At 40.0% G+C, this 26,569-nt stretch overlaps 1 protein-coding gene across 1 annotated transcript in view; it reads left to right on the top strand.

The window, feature by feature from the left end:
* CTNNA3 (catenin alpha 3) overlaps window positions 1-26,569 on the top strand; it is a 928,894-nt gene that overhangs the window by 847,291 nt on the left and 55,034 nt on the right. The window contains exon 14 of the mRNA XM_073353443.1: window positions 7,263-7,444. Within this exon, the coding sequence (XP_073209544.1) occupies window positions 7,263-7,444 (182 nt within the window). The remainder of the gene's footprint in view (window positions 1-7,262; window positions 7,445-26,569) is intronic.

Raw genomic sequence — 26,569 nt, 5'->3', positions numbered from 1 at the left:
TCCCATTTTGGCTGTGATAATGTAGACCTGGCGTGTTGGGCTGAGTCCATAAACTTATAAAACAATTAAGAAACCAAAGTGTTATAAGTGAGAGCATGGTGAGAGTACCACTTCCCCATCTTTTGGAGATAATCTAATTTCTGGTCTGAATATGGTATATTTTAAAAATGATTTCCAATTGACACTTTGATAATCAATTTATCATTTAAAATACTGGCTCAATTGACAGTACAGAAATTTTTGTTTTGACTTGTAGTTAAGAGTTTCCAATTCTATAGAATAGACATCAGGGAGACTCCCTGAGAGGTCAAGAACTCCAATGCCTGGCTACATTATATGATTTAAATCTTTAAAAAAAGGGAAGAAGGAGGATCCTGGGAACTACAGGCCAGTCAGCCTCGCCTCAGTCCCCGGAAAAATCATGGAGCAGGTCCTCAAAGAATCAATGCTGAAGCACTTACATGAGAGGAAAGTGATCAGGAACAGTCAGCATGGATTCACTAAGGGAAGGTCATGCCTGACTAATCTAATTGCCTTCTATGATGAGATTACTGGTTCTGTGGATGAAGGGAAAGCAGTGGATGTATTGTTTCTTGACTTTAGCAAAGCTTTTGACACGGTCTCCCACAGTATTCTTGTCAGCAAGTTAAAGAAGTATGGGCTGGATGAATGCACTATAAGGTGGGTAGAAAGTTTGGCTAGATTGTCGGGCTCAACGGGTAGTGATCAATTGCTCCATGTCTAGTTGGCAGCTGGTGTCAAGTGGAGTGCCCCAGGGGTCAGTCCTGGGGCCGGTTTTGTTCAATATCTTCATAAATGATCTGGAGGATGGTGTGGATTGCACCCTCAGCAAATTTGCGGATGATACTAAACTGGGAGGAGTGGTAGATACGCTGGAGGGGAGGGATAGGATACAGAGGGACCTAGACAAATTGGAGGATTGGGCCAAAATAAATCTGATGAGATTCAATAAGGATAAGTGCAAGGTCCTGCACTTAGGACGGAAGAACCCAATGCACAGCTACAGACTAGGGACCGAATGGCTAGGCAGCAGTTCTGCGGAAAAGGACCTAGGGGTGACAGTGGACGAGAAGCTGGATATGAGTCAGCAGTGTGCCCTTGTTGCCAAGAAGGCCAATGGCATTTTGGGATGTATAAGTAGGGGCATAGCGAGCAGATCGAGGGACGTGATCGTCCCCCTCTATTTGACATTGGTGAGGTCTCATCTGGAGTACTGTGTCCAGTTTTGGGCCCCACACTACAAGAAGGATGTGGAAAAATTGGAAAGCGTCCAGCGGAGGGCAATAAAAATTATTTGGGGACTGGAACAAATGAGTTATGAGGAGAGGCTGAGGGAACTGGGATTGTTTAGTCTGCAGAAGAGAAGAATGAGGGGGGATTTGATAGCTGCTTTCAACTACCTGAGAGGTGGTTCCAGAGAGGATGGTTCTAGACTATTCTCAGTGGTAGAAGAGGACAGGACAAGGAGTAATGGTCTCAAGTTGCAGTGGGGGAGGTTTAGGTTGGATATTAGGAAAAAGTTTTTCACTAGGAGGGTGGTGAAACACTGGAATGCGTTACCTAGGGAGGTGGTAGAATCTCCTTCCTTAGAAGTTTTTAAGGTCAGGCTTGACAAAGCCCTGGCTGGGATGATTTAATTGGGGATTGGTCCTGCTTTGAGCAGGGGGTTGGACTAGATGACCTCCTGAGGTCCCTTCCAACCCTGATATTCTATGATTCTATGATTTATGAACAGCAAGGATCTATGCTAGTGAGAAATACCAATAGTAGCTGCCTTCCATATCTATTGCCAGTTTGGGATGTAAGCGTCTGAGTCGTTGGCTTTAAAACTGAGGAACTCTCTAAATGTCTGCATCTGTGGTATCTATTTTGTACTGAATTCAATTTTTTACTGAAGTTGGATAAAACTCACTGAAGTTGGATAGAATAACCAGAATTCAAGATTGGAGGAAGCCTGCTTTCTGTTCCAGCTAAACTAATCTGCACAATTTTAAATAACTTACTCAACATAGCTGTAGATTTCTTTTCATCAGACTGGTAACTGAACCATGTCTGCATTTGTGTTTCCTTCATTCTGACAGATGTCGTTAAAATTATTCCTATTTAGTTGATGTAAGTTGTCCTGCATTTTCTGGTGGAAATGAAATGCAGTATTTTCTGATAAGGAAAAAAAAAATCACTTCGTGACGCAATCCATAGCAGTTTATGGGGTTTTCTGGTACTACAAACTTCAGATCTTGCAGCCAATATTCATCATTTATCAGATTAATGACTTTTTATTTAAAATGTATTTTAGAATAATATGTGTGGGGAGCACATTTTCAATATTTTTGTGAGTCCCACATAAGTAAGGTAACTTTTCACCTTACATATTTTTTAACAAATTCCATAGATGTTAATTTTCAGGTGACACTGGACACATTTGGAATGTTTGCACTGGCTTGAAACCCAGGGGAAGAGTGGGGGGAATAGCACAGTGCCACTACTTCCCCCTCCTTCTGGAGCTGGGAAGTGGACGGGTCCTTGGCTTTACCTCTTCCTAATGCTCCAGCAAGTATTGCTGAGTCAGCAGGGCAGGGGAGGTAATCTACTTCTGATACTGACTCATGGTAGGTTATTTTCCCTGTGAAGCAAGGTGGAACCTGGGGTCACATTGTGACTCTGAGTTACAGTCAGTTCCCTGCTGTGCTCCTGGGCCAGTTCAATTACATGCTGAATGTTACTTGGGGCAGATTGCTAACTGACAATCTTGCTCATAAGGGGGGTGGGGGGTAGCCCTTAAAAGCTTCTAACTGCCAGCACTCTGCGTTACCAGAAGATGTTAAAAATGAAATCAACCAAATGCAATCAAATCAAGATTTATTTTAATGAAACAACTATAGGAGTGGCAGTCTTTCTCTCACAGGATATTGAGCAGTTCAAGCAATCTAAGAATCCCTTTTCCAGAGAATTCTCTAAAAGGAGTTTACGCTATATTTCTGGGTGTGGTGATGGCTGTAGGACATACCTTAATATCCCTTCAGGAACAAAAGAAACCTTTAAAGATTTAAGTCACCATTTAAATATATAAAATGCTCAGAATTTTCCATACTGTAAAAGTTAAATACAGGAACATGGGGAATCAACATAGATCCCTTGTGTTCAGACTCAATGGCCCAGATATAAAAACATACCCCGACACCTTCCCCATCCTACAAGATAAACCCTACTGGACTAAAACTGCCAGCTGGGTTCCCTCACAACATTTAGCCCCCTTTTCTGTTTTCAAATTGTCAGCACACAGTCATTTGTACATATTTATTCTCAATTTGTATCTGATTAAATGCTTTGTCTGGAACACTTCTAGCCAATGGATTTAGGGTTGCCAACACTCCAGATTTGTCCAGGAGTCTCCAGGAATTAAAGATTAATCTTTAATTAAAGATGATGTCATGTGATGAAACCTCCAGGAAAACATCCAACAAAAATTGGCAACCCTAAATGGATTGTTTGTGAACTACTCACTCTGGCCCCATCCTGCAATCAAGTATATGATGGTTATTCCTCTGCCCAGCCAGAGCCCCAAGACTGTTTATTTGAGTATGCAATATTTATGATTTGCTGCTCAAGGCATTAATCTGGTTACCTAAGTCACATGCTAGTGTCTGGTTTTTTTTTTTAAATCCTGATCGGATTAATTAATTTTTTCTAAATAGGATAAGGGCCTAAATGAATTATTGGATCTCAGTTCTTAAGATGAAGGTTGGGGAGCATTTTAGGGAGAGAGAGAGAGAGAGAGAGAAATGGCAGGTGGCAAGCCAGTGTGGAGAATTCTAGGACATTTAAACCTTTTCTTTTACTCTTTTCAACAAGAAAGAGGATTACATTTTGCTGTGTATATGTATCCCTTATTTTAAAAGACTGGACTCCTTCATGATTTCGGAAGAAAGACACATAAGTCATATTCACTAGCGGCTTTTTATCCATTTTTTCTCCTGTCACATTCACACTCAGTAATTTGTATGTAGTTGCACAATCCTAATTGCACGTAGGCGCAGTCAGCTCTCTGTGTGTATTTTTTTATTTGATTGTCTCAATGCCTAAGCTCTCTAGCTACAGAGGTAACATGGGCAACTGCATCCGATGAAGTGAGCTGTAGCTCACGAAAGCTTATGCTCAGATAAATGTGTTGGTCTCTAAGGTGCCACAAGTACTCCTTTTCTTTTTGCGAATACAGACTAACACGGCTGCTACTCTGAAAAATGGGCAACTGTGGTATATTTTCCATCTCTCATACAACTTTATTTCATATAAGAATATTGTGACATTCTGAGGGCCTTTGACAGTTGCCCTGAGGTTCATCAGTAGCGATGACTCTAATATTAGCCAGTGCATTCCACTGATCTTTCTATTGGAGAAAAATGTGAACTCTCTGCATGGTATGATCAGGCAAACGACAACAAAGGTCTAGAACTGCCCTCAAAAGTGCTGTGTGTTGCCTCAGATGAATACATACTCAAGGACATTATACTTTTGGCTTTTTTTTGTTCATGGACCCAGGATTTAAAGAGGCCATTGCCGCTTACCTCCTCAGGCAGATAGAGACATTAACAAATGGGAGCATAAGTTTATTGGCTTGATGGCTGTGTGCATTTGCAGGGGCCTGATCCAAACCTGCTACTGTACTTCTCTCGGAGGAGGATGTGGCAGATCAGATTGTGGAGAGTGTTCCTTTTGAAACAGTCTGGAGGACTTTTGGCTTGTCCTCATTGTCTCTAAGCTCCAAGTGGATTCATCCAGTGTTAGGACCACAAAGATAATGGATGAGATAGAGTATGAGTATTGGTCTCAATAGTAGGCAAGTGGTACTAGGGCCAGGCAGCATGTCATAATTATTTCTCTTTACCCACTGTTTTATTGTTATTGAGCTTAATTATGTTACAATTCTTTTCATCTGCATCTCTGTATGCATGTATAATCGACAAAAGGGGTGGGTGGGAGAATCTCCATTTTCCGATGCATTTCTTCATCCTTCATTTCTTTTGCTGCATGTGGAAAAATTGCTTTGTATTCCCTTGAGCCTCTGTACTTTGCTGTTGAAAAGACCAACATACTTGCCTAAGTTACTAGACCACACTGGGACTGAAGCTAAGCAGAAAAGAGCTCCTGGAGCAACTGGCAGCTATGACTTCCGCTCTCTGTGATGATGATACTTTTCTGCCGCTGGTCTAAGTTTATGAGGGAATCCTGTAATATGGTTTGTGGCTTCTGATTAGTTTGTGTAGCAATGTATGATGAGGATAACAATGCTGTGGTTTCTGCTTTTCTTGCTACTTGCAGGGCTCTAGATTTGAGTTGCTGGGCCTTGCTTTGTATAAAAGGATGTCCCCACATCTTTCAAAAACTAAGGATGGAAACGAAGCCTACAAGAGCAAAAATAGTTAATTTGGTCAGATGAGTATCACATTATGAGTGTGACATAGATGAGTATCACAGTACATCCATACGGTAGCATGTGCACACGTTCTCTCTCAGTGAGAAGAAATTCTGGTGGCAGAACCAGTTAAATGGGGGGGGGGGAGGAAGAATTGAATAGTAGAGCTTCCTCCAACTCAGTTTTACAGGGCCCTGTCCAGCTTTGAACCACAAATAGCTTTCAAAATAGCTGCAAGTGCATTTCTGGTGTGAATACAATCATAGATATATATTAGTAGCGCCCTACCAAATTCACGGTCCATTTTGGTTAATGTCATGGTCATAGGATTTAAAAAAATCATAAATTTCATGATTTCAGCTATTTAAATCTTAAATTTCACAGTGTTGTAGTTGTAGGGATCCTGACCCGAACAGGAAGTGGGGCGGGGAGTCACAAGGTTATGGGGGGGGGGAGGCTTGCGGTACTGCTACCCTTACTTCTGCGCTGTTGCTGGCGGCGGTGCTGCCTTCAGAGCTGGGCAGGGGAGAGCGGTGGCTGCTGGCTGGAAGCCCAGTTCCGAAGGCAGAGCCACCGCCAGCAATAGTGCAGAAATAAGGATGGCACAGTATGGTGGTTGCCACCTTTACGTCTGCGCTGCTGCCTGCAGAGCTGGGCCCTCAGTCAGAAGTCGCCACTCTCTGGCTGTCTAGCTCTGAAGGCAGCAGCAAGGGTGGCATGGCATGGTATTGCCACAGTTACTTCTGTGCTGATGCTGGCAGGGCGCTGCCTTCCAATCTGGGTGCCTGGCCAATAGCCGACGCTCTCTGGTCATCCATCTCTCAAGGCACCACAGAAATAAGGGTGGCAATACCGTGACCCCCCTAAAATAACTTTGCGACCCCCCTGCAACTCCCTTTTGGGTCAGGAACCCCAATTTGAGAAACGCTGGTCTCTTTGCCCCCCCCTCCCCCCCCGTGAAATCTGTATAGTATAAGGTAAAAGCACAGAAAAGACCAGATTTTATGGGTGGAGACCAGATTTCACAATCTGTGACATGTTTTTCATGGCTGTGAATTTGGCAGGGCGCTATATGTTGGTATTCAGGATGCTTTTGTGTTTGAATATTCTGGTGAAGAAAAAATCATTTGCGTAAAAGTTTGCAGAAAAAATGAGTAAAAAGGGCCACAAACTAGGGCAAAGCAGAATAGTGGGCTTTATTTACAAGAATGATTAGCAATTTGTTTCTGCATTCACCCAGATCACCTTCATATTCAAGAAGACATCAGCATCTTCAGAGTTCTGCATATGTGGGTTTGATGGGATTTTTTTACTATTATTCTCATAGGTACAATAATTAATATTTTAGTCCTTTTAGATGTAGCTTGCGCTCAGAGTTTTGTTATTTGAGCTGACTGGCGATTCTGATATGCTTCTCATCATGAATTTCTTAATGGAGATGAGAACTGACCATAGAATGGAAGTTGACTTTTCCCATTGTTAGAATCCCTGCAGAAAAGTTCCAAAGACAATTGATGATTACCGTTAAAAAATAAGAGGCGTCATCTTTGGTTAGAAGGTGAGTATTGGAGATGGACTTGAACTTCAAAGCATGAATTTGATTTGGATCTACTCAAAATTCAGGAGTATTACATTTCAGAATTTCACTTCATATTGTTCTAGAGATAAGGCCCAGTTATGAAATTGAAAGGTGTTCAGATTGGAGGTGTTGGTTCGGGCCCATGTATATTTAAAACATATATTTAGTAATGTCCAGTGATTTTGCCAAAAAGAAATTACTCTTAGAAACAGACGTGCATTTTGCAAATCAAATTATCTTATGTTTCAGGCTAAGATGACTCAGCTGCCAGAGGCTGAAAAAGAAAAGATAGCTGAGCAAGTGGCTGACTTCAAGAAAGTCAAAAGGAAGCTTGATGCAGAGATTGAAATATGGGATGACACCAGCAATGACATCATAGTTTTGGCTAAGAGGATGTGTGTGATTATGATGGAGATGACAGACTTCACAAGGTAATTATGCGGAAAATGATCTTCAATATTTATAAGTGTTAGGGGCCATTGTCACATTGGTAAAATGAGAAATCCTAGGAGTTTACAATGGCAGGTGACAAAATCTTTATAAAACTAATTGGCAAAGCTGATATAATGGAGGTTTAAAGAATTAGATGTGAAAAGCTGAAACACCAGAAGGGATGTTCAAAGTTTTGCACTCTGTTTATCCTTGAAAGAAAAAACATGATGCCTATCTCTGTCCTCATTTTGATTTATTTTTTCCCACATTTCACTCAGGGATGTTGATCCAGTTGATCCTCTTAGCATTTTAACTTCTTTTCTTTCTTGCTTGCTTTCAGTGAAAGGAATAAACTGATGTAAAGTAATTTAAGTTCTCTAGTCTTTTGCAACGTGTACCATAGCATGCTGTCAAACATACAGTACACAGCAGACATGCATACAACATGTACTGTACATTGCAAATGACAAGGAAGTAGACACTTGGACTGATACATATCTAACTTCACATTTCTTTTGATTACTTACATTGAGTTACCTTAGCTCTTTGCAGTATATGTTATGCTGTATTATATAGTATAAAAACATTCTGCCGTACTGCAGACAGTTTTAAAGGTAGGCATTTCTCTCTGGTGTTGTTAGTAACTGATCACACTACTACATGAAACAGTCTCTGTTTTAGAATTCTATTCTGTCTTGCATTGACTATATGTATATTAACGCTCATTAGGCACAATGATATCAAGGGGAGGTTCATTGTTTGTTATGTGTGTTTATTAATAAAATACTTGTGGATATGTCAAATGTTCCACCATTTCTCCTGGGAACTTCATGCCCTATATGGGGTGAATACCATCAGATACCACTGGGTTCCTTTAAAAAAAGACAATCCTTTCCTGTAAGGCAAGGGGAAAATTTAAGGCACCAGGGGCTAGATCCTTACCTGATGTAACTTGATTTAGTTTCATTGGGGTCAACAAAGCTGAACCAATTTACACCAGCTGAGGATCTGGCCCCAAGCTTGTTCCTGTGGAAAGACAGTTTCTATATTTCCTCATGCCAGCAGTTCTCAAATTCTTCATAATTTGGAATTCCTGAAACTCAATGCTTTTTAACTTTATTTTATGAGCATATCTTGCATAATGATATATTACACTTCTATAAAATAAAAAGATGTACTGTAAAGATGGAGATATGTCATACACTTTCACAATTAAAAACTCTCATGCTGCATCTCTCTCACCAAAATACATGAATTAACGGATTTAGAAATAGGCTCCATTAATCTTGATTGATCTTTTCCCAGTTTCTCTGTATGGCTCTCATTGATTTCAGTGTGAGCCACATTTGGTGTCCAACATCATCAGATGTTGCTCTTTTGGTGCTTATTCCCATAAAAACCATTACCACTGAAAATGGGTTGGAGCATAAAACTCAGAAAGATAACATTAAAATCTGAAAGGATGGCAGTTCAGTAACTGGAAACAAAATTTTTAGTGGAAAAAATAGTATTTCTTTACTCTCAGGCCCTACAACTACAGCACCAGATCAGAAATCACTTGTATTCCAGAGACTCTCAGAAATACTAAGAAACATGCTACACCCCACCTCTTATATCCAAAAAGGTCTGAGCACAAGCAAACAAATTAACAGCAATTTAGTTATTTGCAGTTATTGAGCCAGATCCACTACCATCTGGCTCATATGCCCCGCTCTGCCAGTGCAAAGCAACTGGAAATCAAGCTTATACAGCAACTTATACTCAAGTTGCAGTGGGGGAGGTTTAGATTGGATATTAGGAAAAACTTTTTCACTAAGAGGGTGGTGAAACACTGGAATGCGTTACCTAGGGAGGTGGTAGAATCTCCTTCCTTAGAGGTTTTTAAGGTCAGGCTTGACAAAGCCCTGGCTGGGATGATTTAACTGGGAATTGGTCCTGCTTTGAGCAGGGGGTTGGACTAGATGACCTTCTGGGGTCCCTTCCAACCCTGATATTCTATGATTCTATGATTCTATGATACTTGGGGATTCCCTTTGCATAAGAGGTGCGTCAGTGGGTTTGTGTGTGTGTGTTCTTTCAGTGTTCTGTTCAGCTCTGCACAGATAGCTGGCTTAGCAGACCTTGATAGTACCACCCAGTGTGGTTAAGTGCTGGAAGGCTGTTGCCTCGGTAATGCTGTAATGCAGTAATGCTCAGTGCTTCTGCTCTTGGAGCACCAATGTAGATAGTGCAGCATGTTAATTCAGCAGGCCTGGATGCTACTCATAAAGAAAGACCACTGGCACGGTTTGGTGACAAAGCACTTTCCTAGGTTTATTGCCCTCGAGGCACAGTCCTAGCACCCTAGCTCCATGGTTACAGGTACGCTAACATGAGTGCCCCCTGGCAAGGAGTGGTAGTTTCTGGCCACACAAAGGGCTAAGGCAGGGTACCCTGACCTCTATAGACTGACTCAAACAACTGGAATACACAACTGATACACTACCTTATGTATTTCATGACATCTTTGTTACCTCCCTTTGGGCTGATATCTTGGGCAAAACATTCCTATTAATTATTTTGTCAAATCATCTTATCTTGTACTAGATTGGGATGTATATTCTACTTGCTGGAATATATTTATGTAAATATTTAGTGCCTAGTGCATTAGCAACAACTTTGCCGTGTTCATATACTGGTCAGTGAACTTGTAAGCATTTGCTTTAATACATGGTCTGACTTTGTTTTATAGCCTTTGGTTCAGGCCTCAAATTTTGCACGAGGCCCAATGCTCTTGGCGTTCTCTCTCCCTTTCTCTGTCCCTCTCACGGTCTCTCTCCACAATAGGCATCTTGGATAACTAAGAGCTGACATACACCTGGCACCGAATGTGGGACATTGCCAGAGGGAAGGAGGTGTGGCCTTAACACTGCTACACTGAACCTGTCCTTTGCTCTCAGAACAATGCCTTGATTCTGATTCACAGATGTGCTCTGCTTTTTCAAGTAATATTTTTTCTCAAAGCCATATTCTGAGGGAACTGAATAAGTTGCAAATAAATAGGCTTGGATACGTTACTGATTCTATGTCCTATGTCAACTCATTTCTCTTCCAATAAGGAAATAACTCACTTCTTGAGTCCAGACAATTCTGACCATTCCAAAGTTATGACAATTGGTAAGGGACTTTTCAATGCCTTTTTATAATTGTTTTCTTTCACTCTCTTGTCCCCAGACGTAGGGTTGAATTGTACTTTTAAAGCACATACCTGCATTAGGAGAAGTGTGGAGATGTACTCCAGAAGAAACATTTTGTCTACTGGCAGATCCTGACAGTCAGGGGCGGTGAGCCTGTTGCTATGCCCCTTTACAAAATGCAGCATATTACTCACTGGATGGCAGTCCCATGTGTGTGATTGATACACACACACACACACACACATATCTGGGGAGGACTGGTATAAATGTGAGGAATGAAAAAGTGTAGCAGTGTGTACATGTGATGGCCAGGCTCCACAGAACAGGGATTGAATTAGGGTCCTCTTTAACAACTTGCATCCTCTGTGGATCGGCATAGAGGGAGACCTCTAACACATTCTCGCCAGTGGGTTATACATGCTTCTCCTACGGCAGGCAGAATGTTCCCCCTGGGGAGAGAGTGAGTGTACACAAGGGTGTGGTGTGTGGGTGTACACACACACACACAGCTCCAGAAGTTCTTTTGTTTGTTTCTTTTTCGTACCCTATCATTTTACATGTGTATTAGAACCACTGTAGAGAACCTAGGAATAATATAGCTTTCATTTTTGAGGGGAACATTATTTCATAATTTAGGTCAGTCATTATTGTGCTTTCTTCCTTCTATTGGTTGTCTTTCCGTACATAGTAAGAAATTGGCCTATCTACTGCAATAGTTTTAATAACATTCTGGAAAAAAATATTCAAATTTCACTTCTGGTTGGCTAAAAAGGCCCCATGAAAAATTACTCTTTTTTTTTATTGATCTTTTCAAAGCTTTAGAGTAAATGAGATCCGTTTTTCCCCCCAGCAGACTTTCAGTCAGGAAGATATTTATCAATGTGTGAAGAGAAGTTTCTTTTTGCTGAAATAAAAGGATATATGTTTGACTGAGGAATTGCTAGTAGGGAACACTACACTCTGATTTTTAATGAATTCAGATTGGGATAATAGTAAAACAGGGCTCACTTTTTAGGTGGGGAGGGAAGCCCTGCAGGATCAAGGTTAAGATTACTATGGCTAGGGGGACCCCAACCCTTAATGTTTAAATCCAGTTTGCCATGTGGAAAGTTCACCCATGAATGAAAGCAACACAGGGGGTCTACATGCAAGAGTTCCACTGCATTAAGGGAGGCCAGCATCTGATTGTGTGCTCAGAGGAATGCTATAAATTATGCATCAAACATAGCCAAAACTCTTTCATAGTCATCTTTGTGACTGTCTTCAATAAAGGTAAAAGGTTTGCTCTGCCTGCTTCCCCATAGCATAAATTAAAGAGGATACCAGTATATCTTCAGTTTCCTTATAAAGTTTTGCAGCAATTCGAAATCTTGCAAAATACTGCTTCTGGTCTGTCCGTTCTGTAGGTCTATCAAAACATTAGTTCTCTGGGGGCATTGAAGAGTGGCATGTTGATGAGATCGATCCTGCAACCTTTGTTGCTTTGTTCCGTCTGTTTGCAACCTTTGCTACTTCTTTCCTTCTGTTTCTGCAACCTGTCATCTCCAAAGGGACTTACAATCACCTTCTACCCCCCTGCCCCCACAGCTGAAATAATTTGACACAGCCTGGAGAGATTGTGGAATCTCCATCATTGGACATTTTTAAGAGCAGGTTAGACAAACACCTGTCAGGGATGGGCTAGAAAATACTCAGTCCTGTCATGAGTGCAGGGGACCAGACTAGATGGCCTCTTGAGGTCCCTTCTCATCCTATGATTCTATGATTATCCCTAGAGATATTCTGAACTGCATGAGCCAGTTTAACATAGACACGATTATGAAGACAAAAGCTATGTATACAAAGCGTATGTGATCAAAGACCAACACTCTTCTCAGCCTCAGTGTTGCAGTCATGATGAACCTACTGAAAAAAGTGGAAGAACGCAATGGAATATTTGGTGATATTCAACTTTTGAAAGTAGAGCCAGTATAAATAATCTTCAGAGAGACCACGTTGAACCATATGGTATACATACACTTTGCAGGATTCCTATCCCGTTACTTCATGAAGAGGTACAGGATTAAAGAGAATAGAGAGGATTGGCATAATTGAGAAAATATCTGATCTAATAGCATGGTATGCCCCAGTGAGACCAATTACTAAGAAATATAGAAAAAATACTTATCTGTATGGATCTAAAAGACTTAATGAAGCAGTTGTGAGAGAAAAATGTATCCTCCCAACATTGGATGACTTCCTCCCCAAAGTGAAAGGAGTTACAGTATTCTCCAAGCTGGATACCTTGAGTGCATTTGGAAAATTCCTTTAAAGTGCTAAACTGACTATATTTATCACTATTTGGGAAATTTTGTTTTTGAAGATTACCTTTTGGGATTACCAGTGTACTTGAAATTTTTCAAAGAAAGATGGCAGAGTTGTTAAGAAATACAAATGGAGTTGTAGTTTTCATGGACAATATTTTAACATATGGGTCTTCAATGGAAGAACACAACATCTCCCAGATATGTTAGGGTCAGCTGGGCTATGTGTATAAAGAACATTGAGGTAGTGACAAGAGACTACTGTCTGGTAGATGGACAACTAAGAGGATCATGATTAAAGGTGACTGCATCATAATTCTGAAGAAAATGAGAGGAGAAATCCTAAATCTTATCCATGAAGGTCATCAAGGATTAACAGAATGCCCTGAAGAGACCAACCAGCTGTTATCGTGGCCAGGATGAGCAAATACATAAACAATAAAGTATCTGCATGTGAATACTGCAGAGCTAACAGACCAACACAAAGAACCTTTAATAACAACACCTCTATCAGACAGACCTTGGAGAAGACCAACTGCAGATGTATGCCAATTCAGAAGACTTCATTACCTGGTCGTAGTGAACTATTTTTTTGAAAGTATTTAGAAACAATGTACTGGAAAGACATAACATGTCGCAATTTTAACAAGAAACTGAAGTGCACTTTTGCCTATTTTGGTATTCCAGAACAACTGGCGGTAGAAAATTGACCACAAATCACTGCAGCCGAATTTGAGTCATTCTGAATGAAATATGATTTTTGATCATATTACTAGCAGAATCACATTACTTGCAAGCCAATGGAAGGGCTGAGAGAGCTGTACAGACAGCCAAGAAAACCCTACCAGAGGAAGATCCATTCCTTGCTCTTCTGAGCTACAGATCAACACCGATAGCAGCTATTGGATATAATCCAGTACAACTCCTGGTGGGAAGACTACTCAGAGCAGCTATTCCAACTTTGGAAAGGAACCTATCTCCAAAGTAGCCACATATGAAGAAAGTAGCCACATTGGATAAAAAAATCAAAAAAAGCTTATGAACACTGTACAACAGACATCACTCCGTTGGAGAACTGCCAGGTCTAGAAACTGGTGACTGTATTTGTGCCAAAGAGGATGGAAAAAAAGGATTGACAGCTTCAGCTGTTGTACATAACAAGAATTTAGTGCCCTGATCATACATGATCAAGACCAACAGTGGAGAGTTCAGCAGAAACCATAGACATCTACAGTTTGTTCCTCAGAAACAACAATCAACAGAGCAAACTCTACAGGTTGCAGATGCAGAAGAAGGAGAAAATTCAAAGATTCCAAACTGATCACAATGAGTCATTGCAATGAATGGTCAGCCAGATGACCAAGTTATGATGCATTCAGATCATGTAATTAGGAAACCGGTATGATTCAGAGACCCTTAACAGGCTGATCTGTTCTGAAATTCAAAGACTGTGTGATAGTGTATGTTTTGTAAATGGTAGGAATGTAGAGTGTAAAGGGGGAGATGCAATGGAATGCTAAACTGTATTATGAAAAGGAGTACTTGTGGCACCTTAGAGACTAACACATTTATTTAAGCATAAGCTTTCGTGAGCTACAGCTCACTTCATCGGATGCATGCTGTAGCTCACGAAAGCTTATCCTCAAATAAATGTGTTAGTCTCTAAGGTGCCACAAGTACTCCTTTTCTTTTTGCGGATACAGCCTAACACGGCTGCTACTCTGAAACTGTATTATAGTATTCAGCCACTAGGTGGCGATGTGTAACATACCTTATTTAAACTAATTTCAGCCTTACCTGGCAATACATTAAAGGATCTTATAGAAGACATCTCTGGAGTATCTCTCTGAGAAAGAAGCTCTGTACTCAGTCCATCTCTGATACAGAAGCCTGACCTGATAGTAGCAGACCTGCAGCCTGCCATGTACAAGGTGTATGTGACACTCTCTATGCAGAGCATGTACCCCTAAGAAAGAGGGGTTTGTGGATGGGCCCTAGAGAACCCAATCCAGTAACTGTGAACCTCTGTATGTGGCCTGCATAGGTGCCATGGCAGTTATTCCATGCCAGAGTCTGCAATAGTGTCTGTAGATGGGCTGCAGAGCTGCCCACTTCCCTGCCCTGCCTGAGGGTCAGGAGTGGATTCCATCTTCCACATTGTTCACTGTATGAATCCCATTGATTTAGTTTGGTGAGTATGGTGGGTGAATTTTACCGCATCACAATTTGAATGGATAAAAACTGCGTGTATAGGTTTGCTTAAGATATATGTAGGGATTCCTAGTTGAAATAATGTAACACACAATTTAAAAGGATATATAAATATCTGCAACCTGTCCATATGACCCATCTCACATTTACTCTTGACAATTGAAATTTGTTAATAAAATGCTGTTAATACTGAGGTTGACCCAGTATAAAAGACTGGAAAAAAAGGCAATGCCTGTTGTTTGTTCAAAAGTAAACCTAGGGAGATTGTCTCTTGAAGAATCCTAGTCTTAGACATTACTGCAACTATAGTCCTTAGGGTAACCCTAAATCTAATTCTTACCATGACCACAAACTCTGCACAAACTCTAACTCTAGCCCAAACATTGGCCCAGATGTAAACCTTAATTTTATTCCTAGTCTAATCCGAACCCAAATTCCTAATCCTAGCTCATCTTTATGCCCAATCTTAACTGCAGCCCTAACCTTAATCCAGATGTAGCCGCTTACCTCTAGTCTCATTTCTGTTAAAATCACTTCTGTAAAACCCATCTTATTTGGCAAAAATCTGTAAACATCTAACGCATAAAAGGACTACTTAATGAAATTAATGGATAAAGGAAAGTGTGTGTGTGAGAGTGAGAGAGAGAGAGTGTGTGTAATATGCTCTAGAAGAGCATTCGATCCACAATAACAAATTCAAAATATCATACTTGAAAAATAAACTATAATTTGCTTGGGATGAGAGCTGTGCAGACAATACTAAATTGGAAAGGATTGTTAACACTAATGAGAGCAGATAAATAATAGAAAATGATTTAACATAATTATAAATATTTGAATAAAATATCAAAATGTGTTACAGCCTGGAAAATGCAAGGTAATACAGGGGAAAATAATTTAAAACACAGACAGTTGGGGTGCTGAGATATTCAGAAATCTTTAAGGCTGTATAGTTATAGCAATGTAGGTGAGTTTGACATGCACAGTGAAGCCAGAATGGTAGGTTTTATGATAGATCTCCATAGACACCATATTATGGAGCACAAGTTGTGTTCTCTCTCTGTAAAGCACTGGCCAGTACCTACCATGAATGCTCTATTATGTTCTGAATGCTTCAGTAATGAAACCCTCATGAGCCAGCACACAGTAATAACCAAAGTGACTGTGTACTCTTATTCTGGTAACCCGAGTTCTGTCTTTTTTCCTACTTTCCCAGTTTTTGTAACCATTGCTTATTATGATCTGTCTCTCTCAGTCTTGTATACAGTATTGTTGTAACCATGTTGGTGCCAGGATATTGGGGAGACAGAGGGGATGAGGTAATATCTTTTATTAGGCCAACTTCTGTTGGTGAGAGAGACAAGTTTTTGAGCTACACAGAGCTCCTCTACTGCACCTGAAGAGCTCAGTCTAGCCTGAAATTTTGTCTCTCTCGTCAACAGAAGGCGGTCTAATGAAAGATATTGCTGCACCTCCCTTGTCTCTCTCAATAAGGAATTGTAAATCAAAATTTCCTCTCGAAATGTGTGAATAGGTAGGTTTGGTCTCAACAGCTAAGCGACACGCCGTAATGCGGAGGTTAGGTGAGAAGGATGATGAATATGATCTCATAAAATGTTTGCCTTTTTGCAGATAAACAAGGCCTGTTAAATGGCCATGCACCAGTAGAGTGAACGGCTGTAGAAAAAGTAATGCAGTCAACCCTATTTTGTTTCCTTAGCAACACTACTATGGATGAATATGACTAATCTATGTATAACTACCATGAGCACATGGATTTAACTCATAAGAGGACTAGTTTACTATTCAAGGATATAATCTCAGTGGTTATATTAGGTTGCATAGGTTATCTGTTGGGGCTTATTATCAGTAAGTTCATTTCTAAAGTTGGCTTTGTTTTGTTTTGAATCTGCATTTTACGTTCCTCAATCTTTCAATCCCTCATGCTCTTTTGTGTACCTTTCTTATCATCAGTACTGTTTGCTTTAACCAAATTCCATTATTAAACCTTTTTTCCGAAATCCAATTAGTAACCTCTATATTCTGCACTTTTTCTCCATTTTTCCCAGCTACCCAGCCCCTTGTGCTTCCTTGTAAAAATTTTTTGGGAAAAAAAAGACTGCATCATATGAAACAAAACTCTTTTATGGCTGTGGCAATCTCCTCAGTTTCACCAATGGATATCAATTAACTTTTTCATAATTCAGAATACAACAAGAACTCACTGATGTTGGACAAATTCCTCTTCTCTCCCTTCCCTCACTCCTGATCCTTTCTTTGGACTGTTGTGTTCACATCTTTTAGGAAGGAAGATCAAAAATGGATATCTGTGGGCTATGTTATGGTTTATTAGCCACATCCCACAGAGGATGCAGCACTGGGAATCCTCATATGTATTCTGGCTAACTTAGTGTGAGGAGCTCTGGAGGCCCTGCGAAGCTCATGCTAGAGCAGAGCTATACCACCACAGGATTACACCCTCTCTGCCATTTTCTCTAGTGTAGAACGAGGGGGCAGCCATGAGCCAGACCTTTTGGAGAGTCTAATGCTTCTGTTCTGACAGGTTCCACCACTCCTTGCATTAAGGGAGAACAAGCGTTGGGATTGTGTCTGGCCCCTTTGCAAGGAATCACGTTGGAGAAAGTTAAATTTCCCTCCTTGAACTTTCCCACTTGGCCCAGCCACAATTTGGATATATGTGTGTGTGTGTGTATTTATATAAATAATATGTATTTGTCTGTACATTTTATATACATGTAATATGCATTTAACCTCTCTCCTATTCTTTCTTCTTCCTCTTTGCTCTTGGAAGTGTGGAGAATTCACAGCTATGTTTTTACAATTTTGAAATAAAGAACCTTTCTGTGTATTTGTGCACCTTCCATTTCTTTCCAAGTACATAACTGCAAATAAAAATACTACATTTTTAGTTTAGTTTAATGGGTCAAATTTAGTCCCTTGATAAAATAAAACATAATAATCTATGCTTCTGCCAGGTCTTGTCATCCTTCCCATTTAATATTTCTACTCCAGCCTTTATTTTAAAAATTCTTGTTGAAACTCTAGTAAACTATTATACAATATTATTTTGTCAAAAATCCTTAATATTATTCAGTGTTTTCTTTACTATACTAATAATGATGTTTTTGGGTACTTAGCTCTCCTTTTTACATCCAGCCTGCTTCTTCCCCCTACATGCTGCTCATTTTGCAATGACAAAATATATAAAAGTGATATAAAAGGTCACTACACTGGGAAACACTGTGATGTCTCTAAATACTGTAATGTGACTAAAGCTAGGTGAAATTTTTCAGATGAATAGTTTATTTACCAAAATATGCAGTTTTGGTCAACCTGAAGCTATTCATGAATTTGACTCCCCTGTATATTTTAGGTCAGGGTCAGAAAACCACATGTGCCTCTTTCCCCCTGTATCTCAGTGGTTCAGGAACTTGCCTGGGGTGCTGGAGACCCAGGTTTGAATCTCCATTCTGGATAGGGTGACCAGACAGCAAGTGTGAGAAATCAGGATGGGATAGGATTGGGGTGGTGGTGGGGGGGTGTTATAGGCGCCTATATAAGAAAAATCCTCAAATATTGGGACTGTTCCCATAAAATAGGGACATCTGGTCATACTAATTCTGGAGCAGAGGCTTAAACTCAGATCTCCTTTAGCCAGGTGAGCACCATAGTCACCAGGCTATAGGTTAATTTGGGGTGGGTTGCTCTCAATCTCTCCTTTTGAAGCTGTTTCATGTGGTATAAATATTCATTAGGCAAAAGAGAGAGAAAACAAGAATGACTCTATAGCCTGGTGATTAAGCCGTTCACCTGGGAGGTAGAGGAGATATGGATTCAAATCCCTCTGCTGAATCAGACAGAGAGAAAATATAAATCCACATCTTCTACCACCCAGATGAGTGCCTTAATCACCAGGCTATAAAGTATTTTTCTCTACCTCTCAGAAAGAGTAACCTGTAATAAAGAAGCATATGCAAGCTTCACAGAGGGTGCATTCTTGCAGAGATGTTAGCAAACAGTGTCTTAAAAGGAGAGGATTTCAGGTAGGTCTGTTCAAGAGGAGTCATTGGGAGATGGAGTGACAAAGAAAAGGGGGCAAAAAAATCAAATCTTAAATTTTAGATATAAGACTAGAATTTCAGCCTGCCGTCCTTTAGTAGTTATATTTGCACTGATTTCACTGCCAGGGCAAAAATATGGATGTTCTATTGCTCCTGTGAAAATAAGGCCATTGCTAAAAAATTGGTCCAGAATGTTTTTTTTTCACTTTTAAAATTGTGATGCTTAATTATTCTTTGCACAATGTTGTTGTTGTTGTTGCTAATTTACTGCTGTACTGTGCAAAGCCGCTCATCAATCCTATTTCTTTTATGAAACAAAATGCCTCTTAGTTGTATAACTTGCGAAACAAAATGTCTCTCATTATTAGTACAGCTGCATATTCCATTTCTGAAAATGTGTTTATACATTTAAGGCCAGAAAAATGTATTCCATTTTATGTAATTACCCCCTTGGAGTTTGCTATTTCCAGATATTGTAAGTACACTGCTTATAATGACATGTGTGAGTAATAGTTCGTATACAGGTGAACAAATAGCATACATAAAAAAAAGAGCAATATATTATGCATGGAAGCACTTTAAAAAGATTTTTTTAAAAGACTTCCATCTCAGTAAAAGAGCAACCAGTACTTCCTTCAGAATATTTCCTATAGCAAATAACAAACATTTCCTATTTCCACCTCTTTCCTTTTCCTACTCGCTTATTTGTTGAATGTCTGTGACTAAGGGCTTGTTTCTGGGGCAGCAAAGTGCACCAGAGACTGTAATTTGTAAGACTCTGAATCATAGGATATCAGGGTTGAAGGGACCTCAGGAGGTCATCTAGTCCAGCCCCCTTGCTCAAAGCAGGACCAATCCCCAATTTTTCCCCCAGATCCCTAAATGGTCCCCTCAAGGATTGAACTCACAACCCTGGGTTTATCAAAGACTCTCTGATGTGGGGTGCTTTACTTGCCCCATACAGCCCTGTTGGCATGCTCTATAAACTGTGTGTACACTACATACCACTGGAGTCTTGCACTGTGGTGGTGGAAGGGCTCCCGCCGTGGGGATGCTAAAAATAGCAGTGTGTAGACAGAGAGGCATGGCCTGGGCAAGAAGAGAAGAGAGCACCCTTTAGGTGGGTCTTTACTTGCCTAAGCCACGCCTCACCGGCTACAGTGCTATTTCTATCCATGCCAGGGGAGCTATACTCAACACACTGCTGAAAGAAGCATGCAGTGTAGCAGGATCCTATGAAGTATCTAGTTTGCAAGGCAGGACTAAGGTTACACAAACTAGGTATCTTTTAGAGCGTGCCAGCAGATTGTATATGGGGAAGGTAGAGCACAGCATGTTAGTCCACTTTAGAAATCACACTAGAGTTGCCAGGCGTCTGGTTTTCTTTAAATATGAATCTAACTTTAATATTAAAGTAGGCCTGCTCTGTAAATCAGATTGCATTATTTCCATTCCTGATGTTGATGATTTGTTATTAACCAACAATAGAGCAAATAGCATATTCATATGTAAAATTCACAGTTTACCATGTGAAATTCACTCGTCTCTTATGGAGCTAAACAATTTAGAATATAAATGCTCATATGAGCATTTATATGAGCATTTGATTACTGGCATTAAAACTTACCTTTTTAAAGAATTCATGCTAGTAAAACTTGAATATTTATGATAAACACAAAAAAGTTTGCAAATATGGTCAACTGGAAATTGTATTTCCAATGTAATGGCTTTACAATAATTTTTGCATAGATTGCTCAGCTTTGTGTAGGCAGATCAGATTAAAAACAGTAGTTTCTTGTGAGAATACCGGCAAAAATATCAAAATGTTTGTCTCTAGTAACATCCCATAGTTGTACTAAATGACCTAATCATATACTCTACAGATTTAAACTTAGTTTCAATTTTCCTGTCTTCTTGAATTTCAGGAATCATGTAAGACTCTGTGATGCATGTTCTAAAAAAAATTGCCATTTTGATCTGAAAACACTGAGAAAGAAACAATCATTCTGAGTTAGCAGAAAAGAACAGTCTTATGATCTTTATAACTTACACATTTCAAAGAACAAATATACAGCTGCAATACTAGAAAATTTAATTATTGTACATTTGTAACTTGTACATTGATAGCTAGGCATGTGTAACTTGTGATATCCTCTTTTATGAACTATACTAGAAGATTTTTCAGACACAGAGAGGACGATGCCATGTTCTAACAAAATTAATTTTATGGTTTAGCTTTTTATCTGACAGTTTCCTAAGTTTTAGTACTACTATGAGAGACTATTAATTGTAATAAAATGCATAATTGGATTATAAATTGCCCCAAAACACCAAGAAGTTCACTGGTGGAGTTATCATTTTTTGCTTGCAAGGCCTGTTTGCCACTTGAGTTATAAAAGTCTTACTCTTTATTGTTAAATACACACCGACACACACACACACAAGTGTTTATTAATACCTACATTGTTATTGGTCTTTGCATCTGTCTGGTTTGTGGATATAATCCCTTGCTTTTTCTAACTACCGTAGATTCTTTCACCAATGAAAAATGGAATCTACAGTTTGACAACTTTATTTTTAATTCATTATACAGTGTTCTGAGTAATTTACATTTGTAACTGGTCAAAGTGTTTAAAACAAAGAACAAAAAAAAACCAACCCTTGTGTCATAACTGATTCTCATTTGTCTTACCCACAATCTAAAATTCTCTGTTGCCACATTCACCTGAGCAGTCCCTTGTATCTTCTTAAGTAGGGTGGTTTATCAAATTTAAGTATATTTCTTCATCATTGAAAACATTAACAAATATGGCAGAAGATATCAGGTTGTAGTAGTCTGCATAGAGAAGCAGTGTTGTTTTGCTGACACATCTTAGTGAGTCAGGTGCAGCAATCTATTACTTATCAGCCTGCCTATTATGTAAGATAGAATGTGAAGAATATTTTACACCAGTGCTGGACCCTGGCTCCATTTCAAGGTCTTGAACCTAATCTTCAAAGGCCTTAATAAGTCATGACCTAACTGTATTAGAGACTACCTCTCTTTGACAGCTCTGATCAGAGAGGCATCATCGTTAATGGGTCCAAGGGTAAAATAGTTAGGGACAGGGCATTCTTTGTGGAATGTCCTTAGCTCTGGAATTCCATGTCTGAGGAAATCAGAATTGGCCTGAACATTGCCACTTTTAGGACACAGTGCCAGACCTATTTTTCATTTTGCTCAAGCCATGATTCATAAGAATGGCCAATCCATACCTCCCACAGAAACAAACTAAAGAAGAGGGAAAATGCTTCCTCTTGTAACTCTTCCCTCCAAAGTAAGTTAGCAAAATCCTTGGCCATAAGTTTAAGACCATACCTATTCAGCAAAGCACTTAAGCATATGCTTAGATTACATTGTCCAGGACATGTCAGGAAGAAAAATAAGACACCAGGAATGTGACTTAGCTGACTTTACTAAGTAACACATCTGGGTACTATCCAGCAATAACGCTTGCAATGCAGTCATCTTTCCTTTGTAGTCTGTACCACCTGGTTGAAGGCTGCCATCCGCCTCTGTCCCCTTCCCCTCTTAACCTGGTCCTAGCACTGTTGCTGGGATCCCTTCACCCTTCCCTCACAAGAGGGTTAAAAGGGTGGGTCAGAGAGGTTATTTCCCCACTGTTCCCAACTTTAGGAGCCCCAACCCCATTCCCCAGGAAATCCTCTCTCCTCATCTGCTTCCAGTTATCAGGAAAGCAGACTCCCCACCTCGCCCCCCACCGGGCACCTGAAAGTAGCAACAAAATGAATTGTACAGCCTCACTTACCCATTGGGTCCCCTGCGCTGCTGAGAGGGAGGCAAAAAAACTGCAGTGCCTGGGCCCAGCTGGCAGCTATGGAAAAAACTCTACCCAGCACCAAAAATCCCGTCCTCGCACCCGACTAGCATGGTGCCCACAGCCAGGCCACAATATCCAATCCAACTCTAATCTCAAGGGGAAGGGGGACTTTTCTTCCCAACACAGAGTGGCACCCAATTATAAGACCCTTTTAAGGTATCACTGGTTGGGCACCCAAAACTGGGGGAACCAAAATTCCCAGTTGCTTTTGAAAATCCCCCTGTGGACAGAGAAGGCCCCGAATCCAGCAACATAGTACAGTTCCACTCTATGGTTGGGAGAGAGGGGATGTGGGGAGCCTGTGTGCAGACAGCTTCAGGGAGGTTCCATGTGCCCCAATGCACCTGAATGGAAGGGTCCAGGCAAAGGAAGAGAATGTAGTTAGTGGGGTTGAGGTTGTGTAGATTCAATGTCAGAAAGAGAGTGCAGTATCTTCAGACATGATCAGATCCTTCAGTTTGACTAGAATAGTCCCACACTGTTTCCCCTTCCTAATGTAACCAGCATTCTCTGTGTTTTAGTGCCGGCCCAAGTTCATGGGGAAATAAATTTAAAACCTTTCCCCTCGTATGCTTTGTCCAAAAACTTGGACAACCCAGAGAGATCACCTCAAACCAAACTAATTTGCTCTATTGTTTATGAGACCACTTAAGTCATGCAAAATATAACTTTTGAATAAATATTTTCTAGCCTCTCCCTTATATCTCTAATATAAATGCTTTTTCCCAGCAACTCCCTGTGATTTTCTGGTGACTCTCACACCCTTTCCAGTTTCTGTCCATTCCTCTGAAACTTCTTGAGCAGTCCTGTGGATCTTCCCACTCCTACTGCAGCTTCCATCTTTTTTCCAGTGACTCCCAATGTTCTTTCTCTTCATTCCTTGAGTGACTCTTTTCACTATATCCTGAGGTCTAAACTAAGAAAACCATTGTCCACTCATTCTGAATTACGTTTCATCTTCCAAACAGTTTTCCTAACTGAAGTCTCAGTCTGGACTTTTCCTAAGTGAATTGTTGTTCTGCATATTGGATGAGTTATTTCTCTGATGCAGCATGTGGTTCACCGTGAAAGAAGCCTTCTTAATTCAGTGGTTGAGAAGTCTTCTGTATTTGGTGTGTTGTGTAATGGATGGTCCTGTGATATCTGTTAAGTACAACATTGCTGCTGTAAAATCAAATCTCTTGGCTAACCAGAAAATAGATGACATTTTCATGAGTAGTTTGCTTTTTACTCAAACATAAACTGTTTGTTTTCTTGTTTATGCATTTATTAATGCCATATGGACCGTCATCAGTATTACTGCTTCGTTAAGCTGGTCATAGATAACTGATGATAAAAACATGTGTTTTAATACTAATACAGTAAACATTTTCCACATGTACCTACAAATAGGAGTGAATAGGAGTCAGTCATTTTTTTCTTCAGTTTTTCCCTAATGCCAAAGATTCATAGTCTCTCACATTCCCGGGAGGTTTGCAAATGCTTAGTGTACATCAGAGCAAATGATTGCAGTTCTTGGCTTTCAGTTCACTCTGTTTACAGGAGATCCTCTTTAAAGTTTTTGTTTTAAAGGTTAGTGAAATTCTAAAGGCCGCATTAGTCTTCTTGTCAGTCTGCCTGGAGTGGCTCACGGCTGTGAGTGCATTCCTCAGGACAGACTGTCAGAAACAGGGCAGACACCCTAAACTGGTGGTATGTTCTATAATTAGATTTCACCAAGCCAGAAACAAATGTGAATTCCTGGATCACTATACCGGTCTTAACACTGAGTCACAGACCAGCCCCTTAGACTCTCCAGTTTATCTTGCCACCTAGGCTAGCTCAACTTAGTGATAAATGGTCACTTACCCCCAAAAATATCAAAATATTCATGGTTGCTTCCAGTCCCAAGAGACAACTCACTTCCCCCAGATCAGTTGGCACCCTAGGTCTTACACCAAAGACAATGCCTGTTGCCAATCCTGTAATAAACTATCTAAAGTTTTATTAACTAGGAAAAAGGAATGGGAGCTATTTACAGGTTAAAGCAAGCAAACATATACACACAAATGATTTACCATCTATGGTTCCTAAAGATGATAGAGATGTGGTAATCTGTCAGTTCAAAATGTCTTTCAGGCAGATTCTGGGGTAACACCTAGGGATCTCTGCCTTAGTTTAATTTCTCTAGCCTTGTGAGAGATGAACATTTTTTTCAAAAATTTTTTTGTCCTTTTCCCATCATTCAGCCAGATTGGAGGAGGCCTTTTGCAAGGTGAATGGAGCAACTCACAAAGCTTTTGTCTTATGGTGGTCCACTTAATTTTTGAGAGTCCTCCTGGATGGGCTGTGGTGGGGGACAATTCCCGGTGCCTGGGTTTACAAGTTCAGAACAACCATTTTCAAAGTTATAAAGCAATAACATGGAAAGTTATAACATGGAAAACAAACATTACAGGTGAGATTAATTCATGCAGCAATTTACAAGCATTTCATAGAGTCTAGATACTAAATATATTCTTGTAAGACTAATACCTATATTGTACAAAATTAACATACAGGTGAGCTGGTTGGGTTTCTAGCCATGAATTTGTCAGTTCTTAGCTAAAACCTACAGTCTTGGCCAGAGCTGGCACTTGGTTTATCAGCATCACATCTCTGATTATAGTTAAACCTGGGTGAATAATAGAGAATAAATAATTTTTTGATGAATTTCACTACTTCTGTTCTCATGTGGTCTTCAAATACATTGTAATTTTTTTTTTCCAAAACAATTGTTCAGAACAATTTATCAAATTATTTCTGAGAGTAATTCTTGGCTGGAAACTGGCTGCTCTGTTGCCCACAGCTCTGAAGAGCCAGTGTAGGCCTCTAGGAGGATTGATGAACAAAAGTGGCACCCTTGCCCTACCACACCCTCAGATGAGATCCATCCAAATAAGATCTCCCCAGTATTTATGGTAGGTGGAGGGTCTCATTAGGTCCATAGACATATATTATCCTAGAAATCTTTAACCACTAATATTCTGTTAGTCAGCACTATTTGAACTAGAGGTCATCAACTTTGTTACACTTGACATTTGAGATCACACCTATCATTTATAGGAATAATCATTGGTCAATGTTTTTTTTCCCCTCTGAAACTGGTGAGATAGGCAACATAGAATTAAAGTGTCCTGTGGAAAAAAAAGAAATCCTGTCATTAAAAACCTACCTCACAGATATAAGGTAGTATCTCTTATTGATTAGAAGCCTCAACCAAGACTGGGCCCCCTTTATTCTAGGCACTGTACAAACATAGTAAGAGGCAGCCCTTGCCCAGAAGAGTTTACAATTAAATTAGATAAGACAGACAAAGTGTGGGAGAAAGGAAGTACTATTATGCAAATATTACATCTGGGAAGTGGCCAAATCATTTAGTCTTTTTTTGTGCCTCCAAGGTCACGTAGGAAATTTGTAGCAGAGACAGGAATTGAACCAGATGACTTGAGT

The sequence above is a fragment of the Lepidochelys kempii genome, chromosome 7, assembly GCF_965140265.1.
Source record: "Lepidochelys kempii isolate rLepKem1 chromosome 7, rLepKem1.hap2, whole genome shotgun sequence".
In the NCBI taxonomy this organism is placed as follows: Eukaryota; Metazoa; Chordata; order Testudines; family Cheloniidae; genus Lepidochelys; species Lepidochelys kempii.
This window is presented reverse-complemented; position numbering and strand designations above follow the sequence as displayed.